The sequence below is a fragment of the Neopsephotus bourkii genome, unplaced genomic scaffold (assembly GCF_033783945.1).
Source record: "Neopsephotus bourkii isolate Nb327-2 ecotype Australia unplaced genomic scaffold, CSIRO-AGI_Nbou_v1 NB_639, whole genome shotgun sequence".
Taxonomy (NCBI): domain Eukaryota; kingdom Metazoa; phylum Chordata; class Aves; order Psittaciformes; family Psittacidae; genus Neopsephotus; species Neopsephotus bourkii.
The window spans coordinates 54,692-79,390 of record NW_026901138.1 but is presented as its reverse complement, the minus strand read 5'-3'; the positions used below and the strand labels follow the sequence as shown (position 1 = coordinate 79,390).

The 24,699-nt window shown below is 44.7% G+C and overlaps 1 protein-coding gene across 2 annotated transcripts in view; it reads left to right on the top strand.

The window, feature by feature from the left end:
* LOC133211660 (transcription factor RFX3-like) overlaps positions 1-24,699 on the top strand; it is a 72,882-nt gene that overhangs the window by 16,990 nt on the left and 31,193 nt on the right. For both annotated transcript variants that reach the window (XM_061352224.1, XM_061352223.1), the window contains 4 exons: positions 14,263-14,384; positions 16,038-16,150; positions 16,958-17,073; positions 17,554-17,708. In XM_061352224.1, the coding sequence (XP_061208208.1) occupies positions 14,263-14,384; positions 16,038-16,150; positions 16,958-17,073; positions 17,554-17,708 (506 nt within the window). The remainder of the gene's footprint in view (positions 1-14,262; positions 14,385-16,037; positions 16,151-16,957; positions 17,074-17,553; positions 17,709-24,699) is intronic.

Here is a 24,699-nt window from a genome sequence, read left to right as displayed (position 1 = left end):
TTCCATTTGGACACTGAGCCATTGACTGTAACTCTTTGGATGTGGCCATCCAGCCAGTTTCTTAAACATCTAACAGTCCGTTCATCAAACCCATATTTCTCCAATTTAGCAGCAAGAATGTTGTGGAGGATCACATCAAAGGCCTTATAGAAGTCCAGGTAGATGACATCCATAGCTCTTCCCTTGTCCACTGATGCAGTCACCACAGCGTAGAAGGCCGCTAGATTAGTCAGGCACGATTTGCCCTTGCTGAAGCCATGTTGGCTGTCTCTAATCACCTCCCTGTCATCCATATGCCTCGACATATCTTCCAGGAGGATCTGCTCCATGATCTTACCAGGCACGGAGGTGAGGCTGACTGGTGGGTAGTTCCCAGGGTCCTCCTGACTGCTATGACTTTTAAAATATAGCATAGAATGACTTGGCAACTATATCAGCCAATTCCCTCAGGACACTGGCATGAATCTCGTTGGGTCCCATGGACCTCTGTATGTTTGGGTTCCTCAGGTGGTCTCGAACCTGCTCTTGTCCTATGATGGGAGGGACTCCATTCCCCCAGTCCCCCCTGCCTTGAGGTTCAGGGGCCTGAGAGATGTGGAAGAGAGATTTCCCGTGTCAGGGTGATTGACGTGCCCCAGGAGGATCAGAGCCAGCAAGTGTGATGCTTCCTGTAGTTGAAGTAAGGATGCAAATGCTTCATCAACATCCTCCCCTTGATCAGAGGGCCTGTAGTAAACACCAACCACGAGGTTCCCTTGGTTGGCTGTTCCCTTATTTTTATCCACAAGGTCCCTTCCAACCATAATAATTCTGTGATTCTATGATTTTTCCAGGTTTGGGGATTTTGTGGTTTGTTTTTTTTTTCCATTTTTTCTAATTAATTTTAAGAACTAAACAAAATGTTTTAATATCTGTGCAATAATTCTCTTATAAGAAGACATTCACAGCAAAGACTAAGAATCACAAATATTTCTTTCTTCCTTCTGATTACTCAAATTGGGAAATGTTATTTATCTTCCATCCTTTAGAATCAGCTGTCAGCTATGTTAGCTTTTTCTGTACAGTGGTATCAATTTTACACCTTCTCATCAATCATATCTAATTGGATTGGCGCTTCTTTTTCTTGACTTCTTGACAAATAGTGTAGGCTGAATTTATGCTACAGATCACCTTCATAATTTAAAAGGTCATGCAGATTTCCTACTTGTGTCACATTATATTGGTTATATGTATCAACGTTTTGGTAGGGAGTAAGTGGCCACCCTGTGCTGGACACAGGTGATTCCAGCTGGCTAGTCAATAGACCCAATGTAGGCCAAAGCTGTGTCAGTCAACGAAGTTGTTGGTGCCTTTGTGAAAACATACTTCAGACAGGGCAGAAAAGACTAGACATGCAGAGGAGGGGAAAAAAAAAGAGTGAGAAAGAGACATACAAACACCAGGGTCAGACCAGAATGAGGGAGAGGAGGTACTCCATGGCACCAGAGCTAGTATTCACTTAGTTTGTGGAACAGACCATTCTGGAGCAGTTGGATATTTCATGAAGGAGCTGCAGCAGAGCAGGGAAGTGTGAGAATGAAGGAGTCCCCTCTCTCAGCTGAGATAGTAGTTTTGACGCAGCAGACACTGATCAAGAGATTTAAAGCACCTTTGTAATGGAATAGAAGAAATACACATATAGGGACTTGGCTCATGTATATAGAATCATAGAATCAATTAGGTTGGAAAAGACCTTTAAGATAATCAAGTCCAACTTTCACCCCAAGACTGCCAAGTCCACCACTAAACCATGTCACTAAAGGCATCATCTACATATTTTCTGAATACTTCCAGGGACAGTGATTCCAACACTTCCCTAGGAAGCCTGTTCCAATACCTGATCACCTTCTTGGTGAAGAAATTTTTACCAATACCCAGTCTAAACCTCCCCTGGCACAGCTTGAATCTGTTACCTCTTGTCCTATCACTTGTGACTTGGGAGAAGAGACAAAACCCCCACCTCACCTTTCAGGTAGTTGTAGAGAGCAATAAAGGTCCCCCTTGAGCCTTCTCTTTTCCAGAGTAAACAACCCCAGTTTCCTCAGGCATTCCTCATAAGACTTGTTCTCCAGACCTTTCACCACCTTTGTTGCCCTTCTCTGGACCTGCTCAAGCAACTGAATATCTCTATTGTAGTGAGTGGCCCAGAACTGAACACAGTATTTGAGATACGGCCTCACCATGCCCAGTACAGGGGCACAATCACTTCCCTTGTTCTGCTGGCCACACTATTGCTGATACAGGCCAGGATGCTATTGGCCTTTTTGGCTGCCTGGGCACACTGCTGGATCATGTTCAGCTGCTTGTTGGGGTTGTCTTGCATCAACCCCAGGTCCTTTTCTGCTGAGCAGCTTTCCAGCCACTTTCCCCTAAGCCTGTAGCATTGCATGAGGTTATTGTGGCCCAAGTACAGGACCTGGCACTTGGAATTGTTGAACCTAATAACATTGGCCAAGGATGAAACCTGCTTTAGATGACCCTACTTGAGCAGAGGATTTGGACTAGATCATATCTCGTGCCAACCACAGGCTGCTTGGCCTGCCCTTTCCTCCTGCACGGCCCTCTTATAACAGGGGAGGCCATCCCTCACATCATGGTCTGGCATGGCATGTGCCCCCACCACTCAACACCTGCTGGGTTGCAGCCAGCAGCAGAGTTAAAGGTTCTTCTTGGTGGCAAACACAGAGGCCAACCCAGTCTTGCCCTTGACTATGGTAGGAGGTTTTTGGCCAGCCTTGGTCCTTGCACCTCATTGTGAATGCAGAGTTTCACCTGCCTCATCCAGTAACAAGTCACTAAAATGGCAAAGCACACACAGATTTACATTAGCAGTATAACCACTACGGGGTGTAGCAGCACTTTGAAGATGCTGATGGCAGTGGAGGACCAGCCAAAGAAAATTTCCCACCAGTGGGTTTCTCCCACCCTTTTAATTTGTTCCATTACCTGCTTTATAACACTACCATCGTATTAGAATGCTTTTGCCTTAGCATTTTCTAGCAGATGCTGTAAATTTGCATGCGCTAACATCTCTTTTGCAAGTGACAAATCCATACAATACAAGGTGTAGTTTCTTATTAGCAACTGGCTAGTAAATGCAGGTGATTTTATACACAAAATCACAGCCTCTAATAATAGCTACATTATAAGCACGCATGTTCAAGTTGTTACTTTTCAGTTGCCCCCAAGTGATGTTTTGCAGATTATTTGGTTTTCTCTTCCTCTATCTCATTCCTCTTGGGGTATTCACGGTCAGCTCCTGCAGCTGAGGCATCAGGTTCTTCAACTCGTCTGTCCAACTCATGGTATTGCTTGACAAACTTTGCAGGAAACTACCACGGACCTGTAGGTAGGAAGACACAAACATACCCCCTCCCCCAGGTTATCAACACTTGAGAAGAAGACAGGCTAAAGTGTTTCTTTAAAGCAGAGGCATTCTGATGCAAAAGGAATGTAAAGCAGCTGCAGAAGTAAACTGCACAGTGTTAACAATCAAGGAGTTTGCTGTGTCATTACCTGCAGTTAAAGGAACAGGCAGGTTGGAATGCGACCTAATATGACCAATAAAAACAGAATAATTAGTGCAGCAGCCACTACAGAAGCCCTACGAGACTCTGCTCCGACATCTTGACAGTAGATGAAGAGGAGCTTCAATGCTGCTGGAGGGCAGAGTGGTCCGGCACTTCATGTTCACTGATGTACATGCAAAATCAAAAGCGATACTTACTAACCCCTATGGCTCAGGCCATATATTCAGATTATAAGGTGGGTTTCCTTGAACCCTTTATATTTGTGTAGCCTGTCAGTGTCACAAGAAGGATGAGACCCTTGTGTCCAACCAGCCTGTCTGTGTCCTATTGTGGGAACCATACTGAACAGCCCATTGTATTGGAGGGTGATTCGATTAGCTTGTTCAGGGACCCACGCTGACAGCATCACTGAATGAAATCCCTTATGTGCTGTTGATAGCACACTGGCTGCAAAACAAGCTTGAAGCAATACACAAAAAGTGAAAGGGTTAATATCAGTAAAAATCACTCTAGGTTACCCTGCTCTTGCAGGGGGGTTGGACCAGATGATCTCTTGAGGTCCCTTCCAACCCTTGGGATTCTGTGATTCTGTGAAAATACAACAGGATGAAACACTCTCTTTAGACTTCCTGTAGATGTGGGTGACCATCTGAAGAGAGTGTCCCACCATTGATGTTCTCTGTCTTTCTTCACTCTTTCCAGAATTTGGTGTATCTTTTCCACATCATGATGGACAGTAACCAGAGTCTTTTCATCCATTTTCTTGAGCTTGCTTCAATTGTCATTTCAGATATTCATTCCAGTAGGGGTAGGCAGCAGATCTCAAATCAGCATGTCATTAGACTCTAATAGGAGCTGAATAAACAATCACTCCTCGGGGTGTTTCCCAGCCAGACCTTGCACCCCTGCACACAAACACTCCCTGGCCTGATCCAGACCCAGGTGCACTATCAGCAATTATTATTATTATTCTTTAATTATATACATAGTGGGAACAGGATGGCTTGCAGTTCCCACATCTGCCCCTTTCTTACTCTCCCCTGGTCCTGAGCTGCTTTGTCCAAGCCCAGTCCTGTTAAATCTCTAAATGGCTTAGCTTTTCAATCACTTGTTCAATGGGGTTTCCTTGTTCTGATACTAGTATGTGGCTGGTGTTTTGTTGGGGGGGGTGTTGGTTTTTTTTTGGGGGGGTTGGTTTTGGTGGGGTTTTTTTCTTCCTATCCACCCCTTCTATCAATACAGTATCTGCTTCTTCCTCCATGAGGTGAACTGGCCAGTTCTGGGGTTCCTCCCCTGGCTTTTGCTTGTATTTATCCAATAAGTTACTAATCTCCTCGGGACTACAGTCTGTTTATTCTTCTGTTCATTCGTCTGTTCATTCATCTGTTCTTGTCTGTTTGCCCTGGTAATCACATTTAAACATAGTAGCTGCATGGGCTCCTTCTTTTTTCATGTCTGCCTCGTCTCTAGTATTTGATTCTGACTCACTGATACCCCAAATATCTCCATTCCATGTCTCTGGGTCCCAATTTGGTTGGGGTACTACTGCCTGTTCCTGCAGTCCCATATCCGCACTGGGCTTTGGGCGTCTCTGTCACCACTGCACAGCCCATACAGCATATGATGTTGCTAATTTCTCTAGGTTTTGTGGTTTTTTTCCTGCCTCCCTGATGCTGCTCAGGTAGTGGCTTATAAAGCTTGTGGTTGCACTACCCCTTCTCGCTTCTTCAGTTAGCAGTTCTTGTTTCAACCAATCTATCTGTTCCTCCAAGTCTTGGATTCACCCCCAAGTTACTCTAAATACACTAAGCAGGGCTCCTCCCATGCGCCCAGCATGTTGTAGTGTCTCTACAAACTGCCCCTATACTTCAATAGATCAAGAGGGCATTTTTCTTTTTTCACTCCATGACTCCGGCCCCACCTGAGTACAGGTTTTCCCACCTGTCCCACAAAATACTCCACAGCTCCAGTGTCCATCCTGGCCGTTCCACCGGTGGAGCACTGGGAGCCAAATCAGAAGGTAGCTTCTATTGAACATCATTGCCCAACTCTATCAAATAACTAAAAGGCCTCACTACCTTTTTACGCCCCCCCTCCTTTTTTGTTTTTTTCTCTTCAAGTCAAATACCCATCTCTTCAGGGCTAGAATGGCTTACCTGCTCAGCAGCAGCCATAAATACCTGCCAGCAACCACACTTTTGCATTAACCCTTTCTTGCCCAGAATGTTAACCTCTTAAAAACTTTTACGTGAACCCAACAACAAAAAATACATAGAACACTGTCTCTTGGTGCAGATACCCACTTCACTGACCAAGCCCTGTCCTCAGCACACACACACACAAGGGATCCCACAAGAACACTCCACACAGCTACAGTACTTGAAACACAAAATCCAGGCAATCATTACTTGCTACGCAGCCCAACGTACAGAACATGGCGCAATCCAATACCCATGCATTCCCACTACACGGCCCCATGTAGAGAACACAATGCAATCCGGTAGCTATGCACCCTCATTACACAGCCCCACATGCAGAATGTGGTGCAATCCGATACCTGTGCACCCCACTACATGGCCCCATGCACAGAATGCAGAGTAATCCGGTAGCTGTGCACCCCCACTTCATAGTAATACATAGCATAACCTGGTAGTGGTGTACTCCGCTACCCAGCCCTGCTAATTCTTTATACCCAACTATTTCACTCACGCTCTCTCAGACCCAGAATCCCATCCTCGTTGCCATTTATGTTCCAGAGTACGAAGATTACAGGTGAGAGAAAATGAGAGACAAATAGAGAACTCTCAACCAGTTTATTAATATAGGAAAATATAGAGAATCTGACAGATACGGTAAAGGATATTTCTGAAGAGTGTATATCTTACCAACCACAAGGACCCTGTGAAGACGATCAGGAAACCAGCTCTGAGAATCATCATCGCAGTGTGAGGTGACAGGCTCAACCTTAACGGGTGTCCCCATGGAGGGAATGTTGACCTGGGTGGTATGAGGTTCTGCCTCATCCGCATTGCATGAGGCTCTGGATGTTATACTGACAAAAATGCACACTCATTCTGAAGCAGGGGGCCAGCCTACATTGGAAGAAGTGGCCAGCAATATCTAGAAAGGTCTCCAAGGGTCGAGACTTTTCCAGGGAGTTCTAAAGCGGAACTTTCTGGGAAGGAACCAAAGCTGGACTTTCCAGGAGCAGCCAAAGCAGGATTCTCCAGGGAGGAGCCAAAGTGGACAAATAATACTGTTCTATCTTTTTGTGTTTCACCACATACCGTTATCTATTGTCCCTGAGACAGGGGCCCCAGAGCTGAACTCAGTACTCCAGGGGAATAGAGGGGCAGAATCACCTCCCTTGACCTGCTGGCCACTTAACACTCCCCTTTTTATGCAGCCCATGACACAGTTGGCTTTCTCAGCTGCAAGCAAACACTGCCAGCTCATGTTGAGCTTCTTGTCAACAAACACCCCAAGACCTTCTCAGGGATGCTCTCAATCTAGTCTCTGCCCAGCCTGTATTTGTGATTGGTATTTTCCTGAAGCAGATGCAGGACCTTGCTCTTGGCCTTGCTGGATTCCATGAGGTTTGCAAGGGCCCACCTCCCAAGTCTGTCAAAGTCCCTCTGAATGCCATCCCTTCCATCCAGCATGTTGATCGTACCACACAGTTTGGTGTCATTGGCAGAACTGATGAGGGTACACTCACCCCCACTGTCCATATTGCTGACACAGATGTTAAACAGCACCAGTCCCAATACCGAACCCTGAGGAACACCACTCATCACTGATCTACACTTGGACATTGACCCATTGACCACAACCCTTTGAGTGCAACCATCCAGTCAATTACTTATCCACCAAGTGGTCCATCCATCAAATCCATGCTTCTCCAGTTTAGAGACAAGGTTGTTGTGTGGGACAGCATCAAAAGTTTTCCACAAGTCCAGGTAAATTATGTCAGTTGATCTTACATTATCCACAAGTGCTTTCACTCCTTTCTAGAAGGCTACCACATTTGTCAGGCATAATTTGCCCTTAGTGAAGCCATGTTGTCTGTCACCAATCACCCTTTTATTGTCCATGTGTGTTGTGTTAAGAGTATAGAATTTTGGCAGAAAATAACAGGAAATAACAAGGAGAGAACTGTCATGGTTTAAGCCCAGACGGTAACTCAGAATCATGCAGCCACTCGCTCACTCCCCTCCCCCACCCTTCCTCCCCCCACTCCAAGAGAGATGGGGAGGAGAACCGAAAGAATGCAACTCCCACAGGTTAAGAACAGTCCAGTAACTAAGGTATAACAGAAAAACCACTACTACTACTACCAATAATAAAAACGGTAAGGGAAATAACAATGAGAGAATACAACCGCTCACCACCCACCTAGTGACACACAGCTTGACCCAAGCAGTGATATCACCCTTCCAGGTAACTGCCCCCAGTTTGTATACTGGGCAAGATGTGCTGTGGCATGGAATACCTCTTTGTTTAGTTTGGGTCAGGTGTCCTGTCTCTGCTTCCTCCCAACTCCCCTCCTCCCTGGCAGAGCATGAGACTCACAAAGTCTTTGGTCAGAGTAAACCATACTTTGCAACAACTAAAAACATCGGTGTTATCAGCATTGTACCCAGTCTACAAGTCAAATACACAGCACTGCACCATCTATTAAGAAGGAGAAAAATGACTGCTACTGCTGAACCCAGGAAAGGATCCACCCCTTATTCCATACCATTCAGGTCATGCTCAGATCCCACATTATTCAATATACTATCACTCTTGCATCATATTTGTATATATATATTTATATACATACACACACACACAAAGAGACAGATATCATTCCTTAGTGCATGGACCAATCCCTATATAGCTGCTGAGTTCATCCGGTCCATGATGTTGGGCTCTATCTCTTGTAACAGTCCTTCAGAGCAGGAAAGACTGTGCAGTGTTGGACTGTTGCCTGCTGATGACAACGTGGAACTCTTCTGGTCACTGCTGAACTCCTCTGGTTTCATCAAAGCTCATCCTCTGTTGGAATGATGGTCAGAGGGAAGTCAGAGCCAGTCACTGGTGACCTGAAGACGTCTAGTTGGTGGGCTATAACAGTTCTACATAGCAGGCAACAGCATATAATTGAGTTCATTTGCTGTTTTCCCCTAAAATCAAATCCCCTTAAGGTACACATCGGACTTCCCCATCTTCCCACATTATCAACCAAGTATATCTGGCTTCCTGAGCAAAAGCAATCCCACGAGTGGGTTTGCCTTTACCTGAAGCAGGAATAACCATGACTGTCTTCCCCAGCAAATTCTTTATGTGAACCACAGGAACTTTATCCCCCTCTACAGTATGTAGAAGTTCTGACTGGGCTGGGCCAGCCCGGGCTGGGCCAGCCCTGTTGGCAAATCCTCTGGTGTTGACCAACCCAATGGCTTTTGCTAAATGTGTATCCCAATGTTTGAAAGTCTCACCAACCATTGCTTGCAGTGTACTTTTTAACAGCCCATTGTACTGTTCAGTTTTCCCAGAGTGTGGTGCATGGTAGGGGATGTGATATACCCACTCGATGCCATGCTCTTTGGCCCAAGTGTCTATAAGGTTATTCCAGAAATGAGTCCCATTGTCTGACTCAATTCTCTCTGGGGTGCCATGTCTCCAGAAAATGTGTTTCTCAAGGCCCAGGATAGTTTTCCAGGCAGTGGCATGGGGCACAGAGTATGTTTCCTGCCATCCAGTGGTTGCTTCCACCATGGTAAGCACATGGCGCTTTCCTTGGTGTTTGGTGGCAGTGTGATATAGTCAATCTGCCAGGCCTCCCCATATTTGTACTTCAGCCATTGTCCTCCATGCCAAAGAGACTTTAACCGTGTGGCTTGCTTAATTGCAGCACATGTTTCACACTCATGAATGCAATTGCTCACCACCTGATGACCGATACCCAGCCCAACTTGAGCAGCAATCGAGCCCTTCTGGGTAAGTGCCCCCAGTTACTGGGCATGATGCACTGTGGTGTGGAATACCCCTTTGGTTAGTTTGGGTCAGGTGTCCTGTCTCTGCTTCCTCCTGACTTCCTCTCCTCTGGCAGAGCATGACTCAGAAAGTCCTTGGGCAGAGTAAGCATTACTTAGCAACTCCTAAAAACATGGGTGTTATCAGCATTGTTCCCAGGCTGAAAGTAAAAGACACAGCACAGCACCAGCAACTAAGAAGGAGAAAAATGACTGCTACTGCTGAACCCAGGACAAGAATGTAAAACTAAAAGGGGAAAGGGAAGGGGAGAAGAAACAATAAACAGAAGTGATGCACAATACAGTTACTCAGCATCGGCTGACTGATACCCAGCCCGACCCAAACAGCGATTGGTCCCTTCTGGGTAATTCCCCCCAGTTTATATACTGGGCATGGCATGCTGTGGTATGGAATATCCCTTTGGCTAGTTTAGGTCAGGTGTCCTGTCTCTTCTCCCTCCCAGCTCCTTCCCTCCTTATTGACAGAGCATGACAGACTGAAAAGTCCTTGGTTAGGGTAATTGATTGTCCTGGGTTCAGCTGTAGCAGTTATTTTTCTCCTTAGTAGCCAGTGTATTGCTGTGTTTTTTACTTTAGTCTGAGAACAACGCTGATAACACACTGATGTTTTCAGTTGGTAAGTACTCCAATCAAGGACTTTTCAGTCTCATGCTCTGTCAGTGAGGAGGAGCACAGGAAGCTGGGAGGAAGCAGAGAAGAGGACACCTGATCCAAGCTAGCCAAAGGGTTATTCGATACCACAGCATGGCATGCCCAGTATATAAACTGGGGGGAGTTACCCAGAAGGCCCAGATTGCTACTCGGGTCAGGGTGGGTATCAGTCAGCACGTGGTGAGCAATTTTATTGTGCATCACTTCTGTTTATTGCTTTCTTTTCCTTTTCCCCTTTTAGTTTTATATTCTCTCCCCTTGTTATTCCCCTTATCATTATTATTATTGGTGGTAGTTTTGTATTATACCTTAGTTAATGGACTGCTCTTATCACAATCTGAGGGAATTACATTCTTTCAATTCTCCTCCCAATCCCTCCAGCAGTGAGTGAGCAGCTGCATGGTTCTGAGTTACCAGTTGGGCATAAACCATGACAGTGCTACTTAGCAATAACTAAACCATCGGTGTGTTATCAGCATTATTCTCAGGCTAAAGCCAAAACACAGTACTGCACCAGCTAATAGGAAGAAGAAAAATAACTGTTACAGATGAACCCAGGACAGCATCCACCCCTTATTCCATACTATTTACATCATGGTCAGGTCTCCAATTTCCAATATACCATCACCTTTTGGTCTTTTGATACATATATACGCACACACACACAGATATCATTCTTTGTTCTGTGGGCCATTCCTATAAAGTCTGTTGAGTTCATTCAGTCCATGGTTTCAGGCTTCATTTGCCATAGCATTCATTCAGTGTATGGTGTTGGATCATTTTCTGCTGACGTCACTGCTCAGCTCCTCTGGTTTCATCAAAGTTTATTCTTTCTTGGAGTGATGATAAAAGAGAAGCCAGGTTCAGTCCATGGTGGTCTAAAGACAGTCCTGGAAGACTCCTACTGCTGCTGCAGGCTTTGCATGACTTTATTCTCTGATGATGATCATGACAGCACAGTCCAAAGTGGTGGAAATGGACATTTAGCTGTCATAGGAGTGTTATATAACAGTCAACAGCATATAACTGAGTTCATTGGCTGTTTTCAGCCTGAATTAAATCCCCTTGATGTACACACCAGACTTCCTCATCTTCCTGCATTACCAAGTACACCCAGGTCCTTGAACAAAAGCAATTCCAGGAGTGGGCTTGCCTTTACCTAAAGTAGTAATGACCCAGACTGTCTTCCCCAGCAGATTCTTTATGTGCACCACAGGAACTCTATCCCCCTCTGCAGTACCTCTGCATTGCCAGTTGCTCTGCTTCTACTGCTGCAACCACCCCCACAGGGCATTTGCCACCATCCATGAGTCAGTAGAGAGTACTGGTTATTTTTCTCATTCAGCAATGTCCAAGGCCAGCTGAATGGCTTTCACATCTGCAAACGGACTCAAGTTGACTTCTCCTTCAGCAGTTTCAGCATCTTGTCATAGATGACTCCATACAGCTGCTTCCATCTCCAATCTTTTTCCACAACATGGCAGGACCCATCAGGAAACAGGGCATATTGCTTTTTACTTTCTGACAGTCCATGATGACTTCTAAAATTCCTGGATGACTGGGATTTCCTATTTGAGCTCATTGTGTAATTAGTGCGGCCCACTTACTCCATGTAGCATTGGTTTTCATGATGTGAAGAGGAGACCCTGCCTTTAAACAGCCCAGCACAGGCAACTGGGGTGCCAGGATGAACTGTGCTTCAGTGCCAATCACTTCTGAAGCATCTCGAACCCCTTCATAGGCACAGGTTCTTTGACTTTCAGCAGCCTCACAACAGAAGGGTGCTCTGAGAGACCAGGCAAAGTGGATAGCTGCTTCATTTCCTCCATCTCCAAGGCAGATATACCAAAAGTCCATTGGAATCCTTTTGGTTACTGAAATACCTTAGAGGGTCTATGCTAAGAACGCACAGAGACTCTGGGCCAGTCACAGTGGGGTGCTTTTGCCACTCCTTCCCAGTCAGGATGATTTCAGCCTCCAATACAGTCAGCTGCTCAGATCCCCCTGTCACTCCAGAAATAAAAATGGATTCCACCCCTTGACAACTTGATGGCATTAGGCTACACTGTGCACCGGTATCTACTAGAGCCTTATACTCCTGTGGGACTCATGTGCCACACCATCTTATCCACACAGTCCATTAAACCTGATTGTCCCTGTTTTCCTGGCTGTAGGCAGGGCCCATCTAATAGTGATCATAAGATTCTTCACTTCTTGTACAAAAGGAGTAGAATTCCTTTTCATAGGAGTAGAAGTAAAATCAGCTCTTTCATTGCCCACCAAAGCAGCAGCTTTCTTGGGAGGATCCCCATTCACCATTGTTTTTCTTTGCAGTTTACGCACCCATTAATCCATAACTGAGGTAGGTTTTCCATCCCTCTTTCTCATGTCTTCTTCATTATGCTCTGGGTATCATCATTGTGACAAGTGACTATTAATCCATAAAAATGAATGCTTATCAAAAATACGTTTTGACACACTCTGGTCAGATCTGTTATTATCTCAACCATTCGGGCCACATGTTGGGCACCAAAAAGTACTGTTGTGGTTTAAGCCCAAACAGCAACTCAGAACTACGCAGCCACTTTCTCCCTGCTCCCCTTTCCCCCCATCCTTTGGTGGGATGGGGAGGAGACTCTAAAGAATGTAAACCACATGGACTGAGATAAGAACAATCCAATAACTAAAGTACAATAGAAAACTGCTACTACTAATAATAATAATGATAAGAAAAATAACAAGGGGGAGAGAATATAAAACTAAAAGGGAAAAGGGGAAAAAAATACAATAAACCTTGTGCTTGCAGCCCAGAAAGCCAAGCATATCCTGGGCTGCATCAAAAGAAGCATAATCAGCAAGTCAAAGGAGGTGATCCTGCTCCTCTACTCTGCTCTCATGAGACCTCACTTGGAGTATTGAGTACACTTCTAGTGTCCTTAACATAAAAAGGACATGGATCTGTTGGAATAAGTCCAGAGGAGGGCCACGAGGATGATCAGGGGACTGGAGCACCTCCCGTATGAAGACAGGCTGAGAAAGTTGGGACTGTACAGCCTGGAGAAGTAAAGGCTGCGTGGAGACCTCATAGCAGCCCTCCAGTATCTGAAGGGAGCCTACAAGGATGCTGGGGAGGGACTCTTCATTAGGGAGTGGAGCAATAGGACAAGGGGTTATGGGTTCAAACTTAAACTGGGGAAGTTCAAGTTAGGTATAAGGAAGGCATTCTTTACTGTGAGGGTGGTGAGGCACTGGAATGGGTTGCCCAAGGAAGCTGTGAATGCTCCATCCCTGGCAGTGTTCAAGGCCAGATTGGATGTAGTCTTGGGTGACATGGTTTAGTGTGTGGTGTCCCTGCCCTTGGCAGGGGGGTTGGAACTAGATGATCTTAAGGTCCTATCCAGCCCTAAGTATTCTATGATTCTATGATGCACAGTACAATTGTTCACCGCTCGCTGACTGATACTCAGCCTGACCTGAGTAGTGAACTGGGTCTTCTGGGTGACTCCCCCGATTTTATATACTGGGCATGACATGCTGTGGTATAGAACTTTGGCTAGTTTGGGTAAGGTGTCCTTTCTCTGCTCCCTCCTGGCTTCTTGTGCCGTTCCTCACTGGCAGAGCAAGTGAGCCAGAAAAGTCCTTGATCAGGGTAAACGCTGCTTAGCAACAACTAAAACATTGGTGTGTTATCAGCATTGTTCTCAGGCTAAATCTGAAACAGAGCACTGCACCAGCTACTAGGAAGGAAAAAAATAACTGCTACAGCTGAAACCAGGACACATTTTTCCCATTTTAAAAATTGAGTTATATTTTCCATTCTACAGTCAGTGGATTGCTAGTGATCTACCTTTCCTTACTACAGTTATTCTGATTTTTTTTTCTTTTTTTGTGAACTAGCATAACTGTATGTCAAGACGTAGAAATCAGGCAGAAAAGAGTGTGATGTTGCACTTACAAAAAAGTGAACATAAAGAATAATTTTATATTTGATAATTTTGTAGATACAAGCCTGTGCAGAAAGTGGATGGAGTTGCAGATGGTTTCACAGGAAGTGGTCAACAGGCAGTCACATCTGCTGAACAAACTATAATTGCCCAAAGTCAACATCATCAACAATTTTTGGGTATGATGTTTTATACTGTTGTAAAAATAAAATAAACTCCATTATTGCCTTGAACATCAAGTCATATAAATACAATAATTACTTTAGTTATGTTGCCCTGTTCAAAACTCTCAATGATAGCAAAAGAAAACTATACTCATAGAAGCTATACCTTCTGTATTGTAACACTTCTGTAATGGTCTTCCACTTCTGTAATGGTTTTCCACTTCTCAAGTATAAGGTGTACCACAAAATGACACTCTGTGCTTTGACTCCCGTCTCTACAGGATCCCAGATGTGAACACCTTATGTAAATATACCTTGCAAAGGGATTAATGTGTTCATCAAATAGACCATCTAATTCTAAGTCCTCTGCTTCACTTTTAGTTACAATAATATCCTCAGGGGCGATCTCAGTTCCCACAGGACTTACCTCCCTGGCAGTAGCAGAAGCTTTCTCTAAACCTACATTAGTTTGATAAAAATCCTCAATCAGATCATCAAAATTGGTGACAATGATAACATGGGTATTTAAACTCTCATTTGTCCAATAAGGTTTAAGAGCCGTCATAGATTGTTGTTTAGTATGCATCATAGAGATATAAAAGAAAAACTGTGCAAAATCTACTTGCATGTTAGATTTAAAATATATTGCAATGCAAGTGCAGTGAAGCATTTTATAGAGAAATGCATAGTGAAAATCTTTCCCTAGAAGTTCATCAATTTCCACTGGCTTCCTTTTTTTTTTTTAAATATGCACATAAATTTGGATTATATTTCTTCTCTGCAGTTGTGTTGACCATTGTCAAGGTGTATTGAGTTTGTGCTGTGACATTATAAATGGAAAGAGACAAATAGTTTAAAACAGAAACCCAAGGTTTGTGTTTAAAATGTGCATTTTGTACATTCATTGATGTAGTTAAGCATATTAATTTCTCAGATGTAGAAGCAAATGGCAATTTAGTAATTTACTTATGTAAAAAAGCTTATTAAATGTGTTATTCCAATAATTTTACACTTAGTTTCATCTATTAGGATTTTGAAGCACCACATCTTTTGGCCTAAACTTGCTGTTACAGAAATCATTGGGAACCTTAGACTACAGTTTGCATGTTTTTGAATTTTCCCTTCTACTGTCCCTCTGGTTGACAGTGCGCTCCCCCCCCCCAACAGTGTATCTCTTGGAAATATTTATGAGAAATGGTTAAAGCAAATGTTGGCTATGGTTGAAAGTCTTGTAAATTTCAAATAAAATGCTTCTGGATCTACTAAACCCTAACATGCATGACAATGCAAAAACTATTCACTTGATCAAAACAAAACCTATTATATTAGGCTCTGATATGCTGACATGAATATTCTTCTTCATCCTGTCATACTCAGAAAATGCATCTTAGCTTTTTTTATATACTGATACAATATGTATGTGAAACAATTTTTATCTGCTGTCTGTCAAGAATAACTGAAAATCTCCTATTGCTTAAAAAGTAGCTATCTGGTTTGTTCACAATTTTGTTTCAACTTTAAAATGTATTATATATAAAAGACATTAATCTTTGGGCATTATAACCTTCTAGACTTTATTTCTTTACATCATACTTAAATGTTTTCTAATCAAACTGTAGTTGGCACCACTCACAATTGCTTTCTTCTGTTATGTTCTCATGGAAACAGATGCATCTCGAGTACTTCCAGAGTTTGGAGAAGTTGAAATATCTTCTCTACCAGATGGTACTACCCTTGAGGACATAAAATCACTGCAAAGTCTTTATAGAGAGCACTGTGAGGTAAGAGGAAAGAGGCATTTCACATAAATCATTCTTTGAAAATTCATGTATTCCACACACAGCACAACAGGATGACTTACACAAAACACATTACAGCTATTCCACTTGTATCTGATGTGCTCCTCAAATATTTTGCTTATTCCCTCAGAAAGAACGATTACAAAAATAACATCTTTGGAATTCCTCTCTTTATAGAAGAAAATAACATGTAATAGAATACCAATACTGGAATATATTTAAGAATTTTAGATAAATTAAACTTTAGATAAAATATATAGAGAGTTTTGCTTCTGTTTATAAGCGTTGAAATCAGATTAAATTATTATTTCTAATGTTGATATTAAAAATAAACTCACTTTTTTCTTCAAGTTTTAAAGAAGCAGGTTGTTTACTTAGTTATGGAAACATTTCATAGCGAATAAAGTGTTTTAAAATTATTACTGAAGGTGGTTTAAAACATGCAGTGAAGTAGCAAAATTCATGACAAAGCAAGTTTCCTTTGTGTTTTTAATAGTGTTGAAAGTTCTGGTTAGGTGAATTCACTTGATATATGTGCTTAGGCTCTTTTCTGGAGGCTTCGTTGTATTTGCATGTGGCCTGATCTGAGTCTCTGTACACACTAGCATGGATAGTTTGGCAAATTTGTTGATAAAAAGTTACTGAAAAGGTTGTTATATGTTAATTTATAAGTGTACCTTTTGCTATTTTTTCTGCAAAATGACCAGGGGGGATCTATAGCCCTGGGAAGGGTTTGGGGGGGGGGGGGTGAGGTAGAAAATTATCTTCACTTGTTTTATATTTTTTTAGGCAATAGTGGATGTTGTTGTGAATCTTCAGTTTAGCCTGATAGAAAAATTGTGGCAAACTTTCTGGCGCTATTCTCCTGCTGCTCCAGCTGGCGACACAGCTATTATTGAATTGAGGTCAGTAAATGTCTCTTTTTGTTTACTGTTCACCATCATAATAAAACAGCAGGAGTCAAATCAAAGAAATTCTCAGTTTTACTAAGGCTAAGAACCTTTTTTGATATCATTGGTTTTTCAGGTTAAATTATGTTGTCTGCTATTTGACATATAGCCTGTCAGTATATGTCAAACTGCGGCCTTGAAATGATTGTGTATACATCTATTTTTTACTTTGCTTGGATAACAAAAATCAAAGTATCTTTTCACAAGATACTGTTCGGTTCATTTAAATTCCAAGGGCCTTTTTTATTATACCTTTGCATAATTTATGGACCGGAGCAGAGCTTTGGAGGCTATTTTTCCCCAGTTTCATATGAAGTTTGAGTTTCAGTTGGATGTAGCAGAGACATTTTTTAAGTTTTTATTAAATAATCAGTTTCAAAATCCATTGTACCTTTCTTATCATGCATTTTCATTTGTTGCATTTATTCACACCAGCAATCTGAGTGAAATAGAAAGTCGGCTTCCAAAAGGAAAACTGATTATTCTGTGCAAATATGAGGCTATTCTGAAATGGATGGGTAATTGTGACCATGTGATGTACCAGGCTTTGGTGGAGATTCTCATTCCTGATGTCCTTAGACCTATTCCTAGTAAGTTAAAAATAGTTATCATCTCACAAGACTGTGGTGTGTTTTGCTTTGTTTTATTGTTTTGTTTTATGTGGCAATTTTTTTTGTACCTCACATGAAATTTTGGGAATGATTTGGAAGGATGTAAACATAGTGTGTGTCATCTTTCCTTAATCCTGTTGAGTAGGAAGGTGTGCTGGAGCTGATGTAAGCATTGTGTGTAAAGAAGAGTGGATATTTCACTGCATTTAGGAAAGTCTCTAGAAGTTTTAAGAATATATTTCTCCATGGAATATGCCTTTCTCACTGAAAATTCTAAGATTTTATTAATTTTAAGATAAAAATGGGTCCCTTCACATACTATCTCTATTCTACCAGACACCTGTGAATACACTATGGCCCTGAGACTGAGTATATTAATGTCAGACTTCACTCCCAACTTTTCTAATTCCTCCACTACTGTCCAGTGAAGGTGGGATGGGGAATGGTGGTTGCAGTTAGTTCATAACGCTTCATCCCTGCTTCTCCCTCCTCACACTGTTCCCCTGCTCCAGCATGGGTCCTTCCCATGAGCTGCAGTTCAATAACTGTTCCAGCATGGGTTAATTCCATTGGGTATGGTCCACAAGGAACAGACCATGTCAACATGAGTTCCCCACAGGCCACCATTCCTACCACAAGCCTGTTCCAACGTGGGGTCCTCCAAAGGATGCAGTGTGGATATCTGCTCTGACATTGTCTTTCATGATCTGCAGGGTTACTGCCTGCTTCACTATGGTCTTTACCATAGGCTGCAGGGGAATCTCCTCCCCCTACTTCATCACTGACCTTGGTGATGATCTGAAGGTCCTTTCCAAACCTAACTATTCTATGACTCTATTCTATGTCATCCATCAAGTTCCTGGAATGCATAGAAGACTGCTTCCTCATACAAATGCTAAATGTGCCAAACAGGAATGAGGCAATGCTGGACTTGCTACTCACAAACCAATAAAACCTGCTTTGTAAATATCTGGGTTAGTGGTAGCCTTGGCTGCAGCGATCGCAATACTGTGATCAGCAGAGCATGCTGATGGTTAATACCAAGACAAAGGTTCTAGATTTCAGAAGAACAAACTTCAGCTCCCTCAGAGCTCAGTTGTGAGAAGCTTCCACACAGGATAAAGGAGCTAGTGAGTGCTGGGAGATTTTCAAGAACACTCTCCTGGAAGCACAAAACCAGTTCATCCCCTTAAAAGCTAAGGGAAGTAGGCAGAGCAGGAGACCCCCTTGGCTTAACTGCAAGCTTCTGAGTCTACTCAAAACCAAAAGAGTAGTGTAACAGATGGAGAAGCAGATGGATAACCATTGAGAGCTACAAGGGGGTACAGAGGCACAGTTAGAAAAGCAAATGCTTATCTCTAATTGAAATAGCCCCGAGATGTCAAAGCCTACAAGAATGGGTTCTTCAGGTACATAAACAACAAGCAGAAACAGAAGGAAAATACTGTCCTGCTGTTAAGTGGGAGAGTGAAATTAGTCACCAACAATGCTGCAAAGGCAGAGGTTCTCAACACTTTCTTCACCTCTGTCATTACCAGCACTGTTGAGCCCCAGGCCTTGGGAACAAAAATCCAGGTTAATGAAAACACAGACCCACCATCAGTGGAGGAAGAGTTGGTATGTGAACCATTACCAGAGCTTGACCCCTACAAATCAATGGGCCCTGAAAATATCCACCTGAGGGTGTTAAAGAGCTGGCTGATGTCATCGCGAGGCCACTCTCCATAACCTTTGAGAAGTCATGGAGACTGGGGGATGTCCCAGAAGGCTTAATGTCACCCCATCTACAAGAAGGAGGATCTCGAAATTGGATCTCAGAGGAGGATCCAGAAAATTATAGGCTCATCAGTCTTACTTCACTCCCTAGGAAGTTTATCGAACGAATCCTCCTGGGGGCTATCTCAAGTCAAATGAAGCATGTGACCAGGAGAAGCCAGCATGAATTCACCAGGGGCAAATCATGTCTGACAGACCTGATCACCTTCTATGATAAAGTAACCTGCTCGGTTGATGTAGGGGAGTGGTGGACATTGTCTACCTGGATTTCTCTAAGGATTTCAGTACAGTTTCCCACAGCCTTCTCCTAGAGAATCTGATACGTTATGGTATAGACAAGTGGTCTCTGCAGTGGGTGTGGAACTGGATGACAGGCTGCATCCAGAGGGTGGTGGCAAATAGCTCCTTTTCAGACTGGCGACCTATCACTAGTGGGGTCCCCCTGGGGATCAATACTGGACCCAACGCTGTTTAATATCTTCATAAATGATCTGGAAGATGGGCTCAAATGTATCCTGACCAAGTTTGCTGATGATGCCACACTGAGTGTGCTTTGGAAGGGAGAGCCACCCTGCAGGATGACCTGGAAGAGTGGGCTAACAAGAACGTTATGAAGTGCAACAAGGACAAGCATAAGGTTTTGCACCTGGGAAAACACAATAAAAGAGTGCAGCACAGGCTGGGATCCACATGGCTGGGCAGCAGCTCTGTGGAAATGGACCTGAGTGACCTGGTGGACAACAAGCTCAATATGAGTGAACAGCATGCTGTTGCTGTGGCAAAGAAAGCCAACAGGATGCCAGGTTACATCAACAAGGGCATCACCAGCAGAGATAAAGATGTCATTCTCCAACTCTACTCAGCACTTGTCATGCCACACCTGGAGTAATGTGTTCAGTTTGGGTCACCACTATGCAAAAAAGATGTGGACAGGCTGGAGAGGGTCCAGAGAAGGGCTACAAAGATGACTAAAGGCCTGGGAAGCCTGCAGCATGAAGAAAGACTGAGAGAACAGGGTTTGTTCAGCCTGAAGAAAAGAAGGCTGAGGGGAGACATTATCACCAGTATTTAAAGGGGGTATAAACAGAAGACAAAGATTCCCTTTTTACAGGGTATCACATGGAAAGACAAAAGGTAATGGGTACAAGTTACTCCTGTGGACATTCCAGTTGTGCACTAGAGGATAAATTTTCACAATGAGAACAATCAGCCATTGGAGTAGCATTCCCAGGGAAACGGTGGATTCCTCAACACGGGAAACTTTTAAGATCCGGCTGGGTAGCATGCTGGGAAATCTAGTCTAGATCATGCTTTGCTTAGAATGGTTGGACCAGACAATCCTTGAGGTCCCTCCCAACCTGAGATTCTAGGATTCTGTGACGGATGGAGAAGCAAGGTCTGTTGGGAGGTGATGGGATTCACCGGATCAAGTGGAGCAACAGTGTCTGTTGACAAACATGCTGGCCAGACTTATAAGGAGGGTTTAAAACTAGATATAGTGGGAAAAGGGGATGGAGTTTTGAGCATCAGACAAGAGCCAAGGGCTGCTGATGGATTGGGAATCAACAGGGAAATGCCTGAGAAATGCCACAAAGTAATTAGGGCGTGTTCCTCTAAAAAGATTACATGGTCAATAGGCCCACTAAAGTGCCTCTATAACAATGCACGCAGCATGGGTAACAAACAGGAGGGCTTGGAAGCCATTGTGCAGCTGGAAAGCTATGATCTAATCGCTACTGCTGAAATGTGGTGGGACAAACTGCACACCAGGAGTGCTGCAATTGATGACTATAAACCATTCAAAAGGGACAGGCAATGAAGGAGCCTGGGGGTGGGGGGGTGGGGTGGGGTGGGCATCTGCATAAAAAGATGGATTGACTGCACAGAGCTACCATTGAAAAATAGCAATGAACAGATTGAGACCTTGTGGATAAAAATAAGAGAAGAGCCAACCAAGGAAACCTCGTGGTTGGTGTTTACTACAGGCCCCCTGATCAAGGGGAGGATGTTGATGAAACATTTGCATCCTTACTTTGACTACAGGAACCATCACACTTGCTGGCTCTGATCCTCCCGGGGCACGTCAATCACCCTGACACAGGAAATCTCTCTTCCACATCTCTCAGGCCCCTGAACCTCGAGGCAGGGGGGACTGGGGGAATGGAGTCCCTCCCATCATAGGAGAAGAGCAGGTTTGAGACCACCTGAGGAACCCAAACATACAGAGGTCCATGGGACCCAACGAGATTCATGCCAGTGTCCTGAGGGAATTGGCTGATATAGTTGCCAAGTCATTCTACGCTATATTTTAAAAGTCATAGCAGTCAGGAGGACCCTGGGAACTACCCACCAGTCAGCCTCACCTCCGTGCCTGGTAAGATCATGGAGCAGATCCTCCTGGAAGATATGTCGAGGCATATGGATGACAGGGAGGTGATTAGAGACAGCCAACATGGCTTCAGCAAGGGCAAATCGTGCCTGACTAATCTAGCGGCCTTCTACGCTGTGGTGACTGCATCAGTGGACAAGGGAAGAGCTATGGATGTCATCTACCTGGACTTCTATAAGGCCTTTGATGTGATCCTCCACAACATTCTTGCTGCTAAATTGGAGAAATATGGGTTTGATGAACGGACTGTTAGATGTTTAAGAAACTGGCTGGATGGCCACATCCAAAGAGTTACAGTCAATGGCTCAATGTCCAAATGGAAACCAGTGATGAGTGGTGCCCCTCAGAGGTCTGTGCTGGGACCAGTACTGTTTAATATATCAATGAACGACACAGCAGGATTGAGTGCACCCTCAGCAAGACTGTCGATGACACCAAGCTATGTGATGCGGTTGACATGCTGGACGGAAGGGATGCCAGCCAGCAGGACCTTGACACACTTGAGAGGTGGGCAATCCCAGGCACAGCTACAGGTTGGGCGGAGAAGTGATTCAGGGCAGCCGTGCAGAGAAGGACTTGGGGGTGTTGGTCGATGAGAACCGAACATGAGCCGGCTTCAGTGTGCGCTCGCTCCAATGGAAATGGGCCAGAGATGTCAAAAACTACATGAAAGGGTTCTTCAGGTACATAAACCACAAGGAGAAACCCACATTGGAGATATTCAAGGCCCGCCTGGACAAGTTCCTGTGTGATGTACTCTAGGTTACCCTGCTCTTGCAGGGGGGTTGGACCAGATGATCTCTTGAGGTCCCTTCCAATCCTTGGGATTCTGTGATTCTGTGATTCTCTCAAGGAAAATATCATCCTGCTGTTAAGCGGGAGAGGGAAATTAGTCGCAAACGAGGCTGAAACCGTGTCCTGGGGCTGCATCAAAAGAAGCATGACCAGCAAGTCAAAGGAGGTGATCCTGCCCCTCTATTCTGTTCTCATGAGACACCACTTGGAGTACTGAGTACAGTTCTGGTGTCCCAACATAAAAAGAACGTGGAGCTGTTGGAGCAAGTTCAGAGGATGATCAAGGAACTGGAGCACCTCCCATATGAAGACAGGCTGAGAAAGTTGGAGCTGTTCACCTGGGAGAAGAGAAGGCTGTGTGGAGACCTCGTAGCAGCCTTCCAGTATCTGAAGGGAGCCTACAAGCATGCCGGCGGGGCACTCTTCATCAGGGACTGGAGCCATAGGACAAGGGGTTAAGGGTTCAAACTTAAACAGGGAAAGTTCAGGTTAGATATCAGGAAGAAGTTCTTTACAGTTAGGGCGATGAGGAACTGGAACAGGTTGCCCAACCAAGTGGTAAATGCTCCATCCCTGGCAGTGTTCAAGGCCAGGTTGAACGGAGTCTTGGGTGACATGGTTTAGTGCGTGGTATCCCTGCCCATGGCAGGGGGATTGGAACTAGATGATCTTAAGGTCCTTTCCAACCCTAACCAATCTATGACTGATTCAGTCAGCTGATCGGAGCTAGCCCAGCTAGAGCCGCAGCTGGCACGCTTCAGCAACTGCGAGGTTCAACAGAGATTAGGAAAATCAGAGGGGATAGCGCAGAGGCATCGCACTTCCCGACATCTCCCGATCCCCGAAGCCCCAGCAGCCCTTGCGAGAGAGCGGCTGATGTGGCGGGGGGTGTTCCCACGGTGACAGCGACCACCCCCCTGCCCCTTGCCTTGAAAGAGCCTCTGAGAGGTGCAGGGAGGAACAAGTAGGTTGTGTTGCTGACCCTGTTGCTGGTGTCCCAGACTGCTGACCAATATGGTCGCCTCCAGAAAGAGAGCTTGCAGTAATAAGACTGTAGCAACTCAGAGACCCCATCCCAAACCGTGGCTGTTCAGGTCTCTGGATGCAGGGAGTGCCAGAGCCGCCTGCTGCCGGGGGAGGGAGGACAGCATTCCACCTGTGTGAGGTGTGAGCAGGTAGATTTGCTTAGCTTGGTGGCAAAACTTAAGGAGGAGGTTGAGACGCTGAGGACCATCAGGGATTGTGAAAGGAAGATCGACTGCTGGAGTAACTCCCTGGTCTGCCATTTGGAACGGTTCCAGGGAGATACCCCCCAAAAGGGGATGGTCCCCCTGCCCTCTCAGACAGAGGGGGATGGCCCAAGACAGCCCCTGCCCTGTAGCTGTCGCGCAGAGGTAAGGGACCAAAAAGACGACAAGGGTTGGAAGAGAGTTCCAGTTCAGCGTCATGGGCAACCCTCCTCCCTTCCTGCCCTGCTTCCCCAGGTGTCCCTCCATAATAGGTTTGAGGCCCTGGATCTTGAAGGAGAGTAGGTGAGGATGTGGTGCAAGGCCCGCCTACAAGGCCACATAGGAAAAGGCGATCGACTTTGCACCTCAAGACTGCCTCTGGTAAGAAAGAAAGAAGGGTCATTGTAGTAGGCGATTCCCTTCTGAGAGGAACAGAGGGCCTGATATGAAGAGTTGACCCTCATCATAGGGAAGTGTGTAGTCTGCCTGGAGCCCGGATCAGGGATATCACCAGGGCGCTCCCCAACCTGGTGCACCCGACAGACTACTACCCGCTGCTGGTCTTCCAGACAGGTGAGGGGGAAGCTGCTTCCCACAGTCTGAGGGGGATGAAGAAAGACTACAGGGCCTTGGGGCGGATGGTGAAAGACTCCGGGGCTCAGGTGATCTTCTCCTCACTCCTTCCATCTTCCATTGATGATGTGGGATGGAATGGGAAAATTCAGTCCATAAACGATTGGCTTCGAGGCTGGTGCTGCAGGCAGGGCTTTGGTTTCTTTGA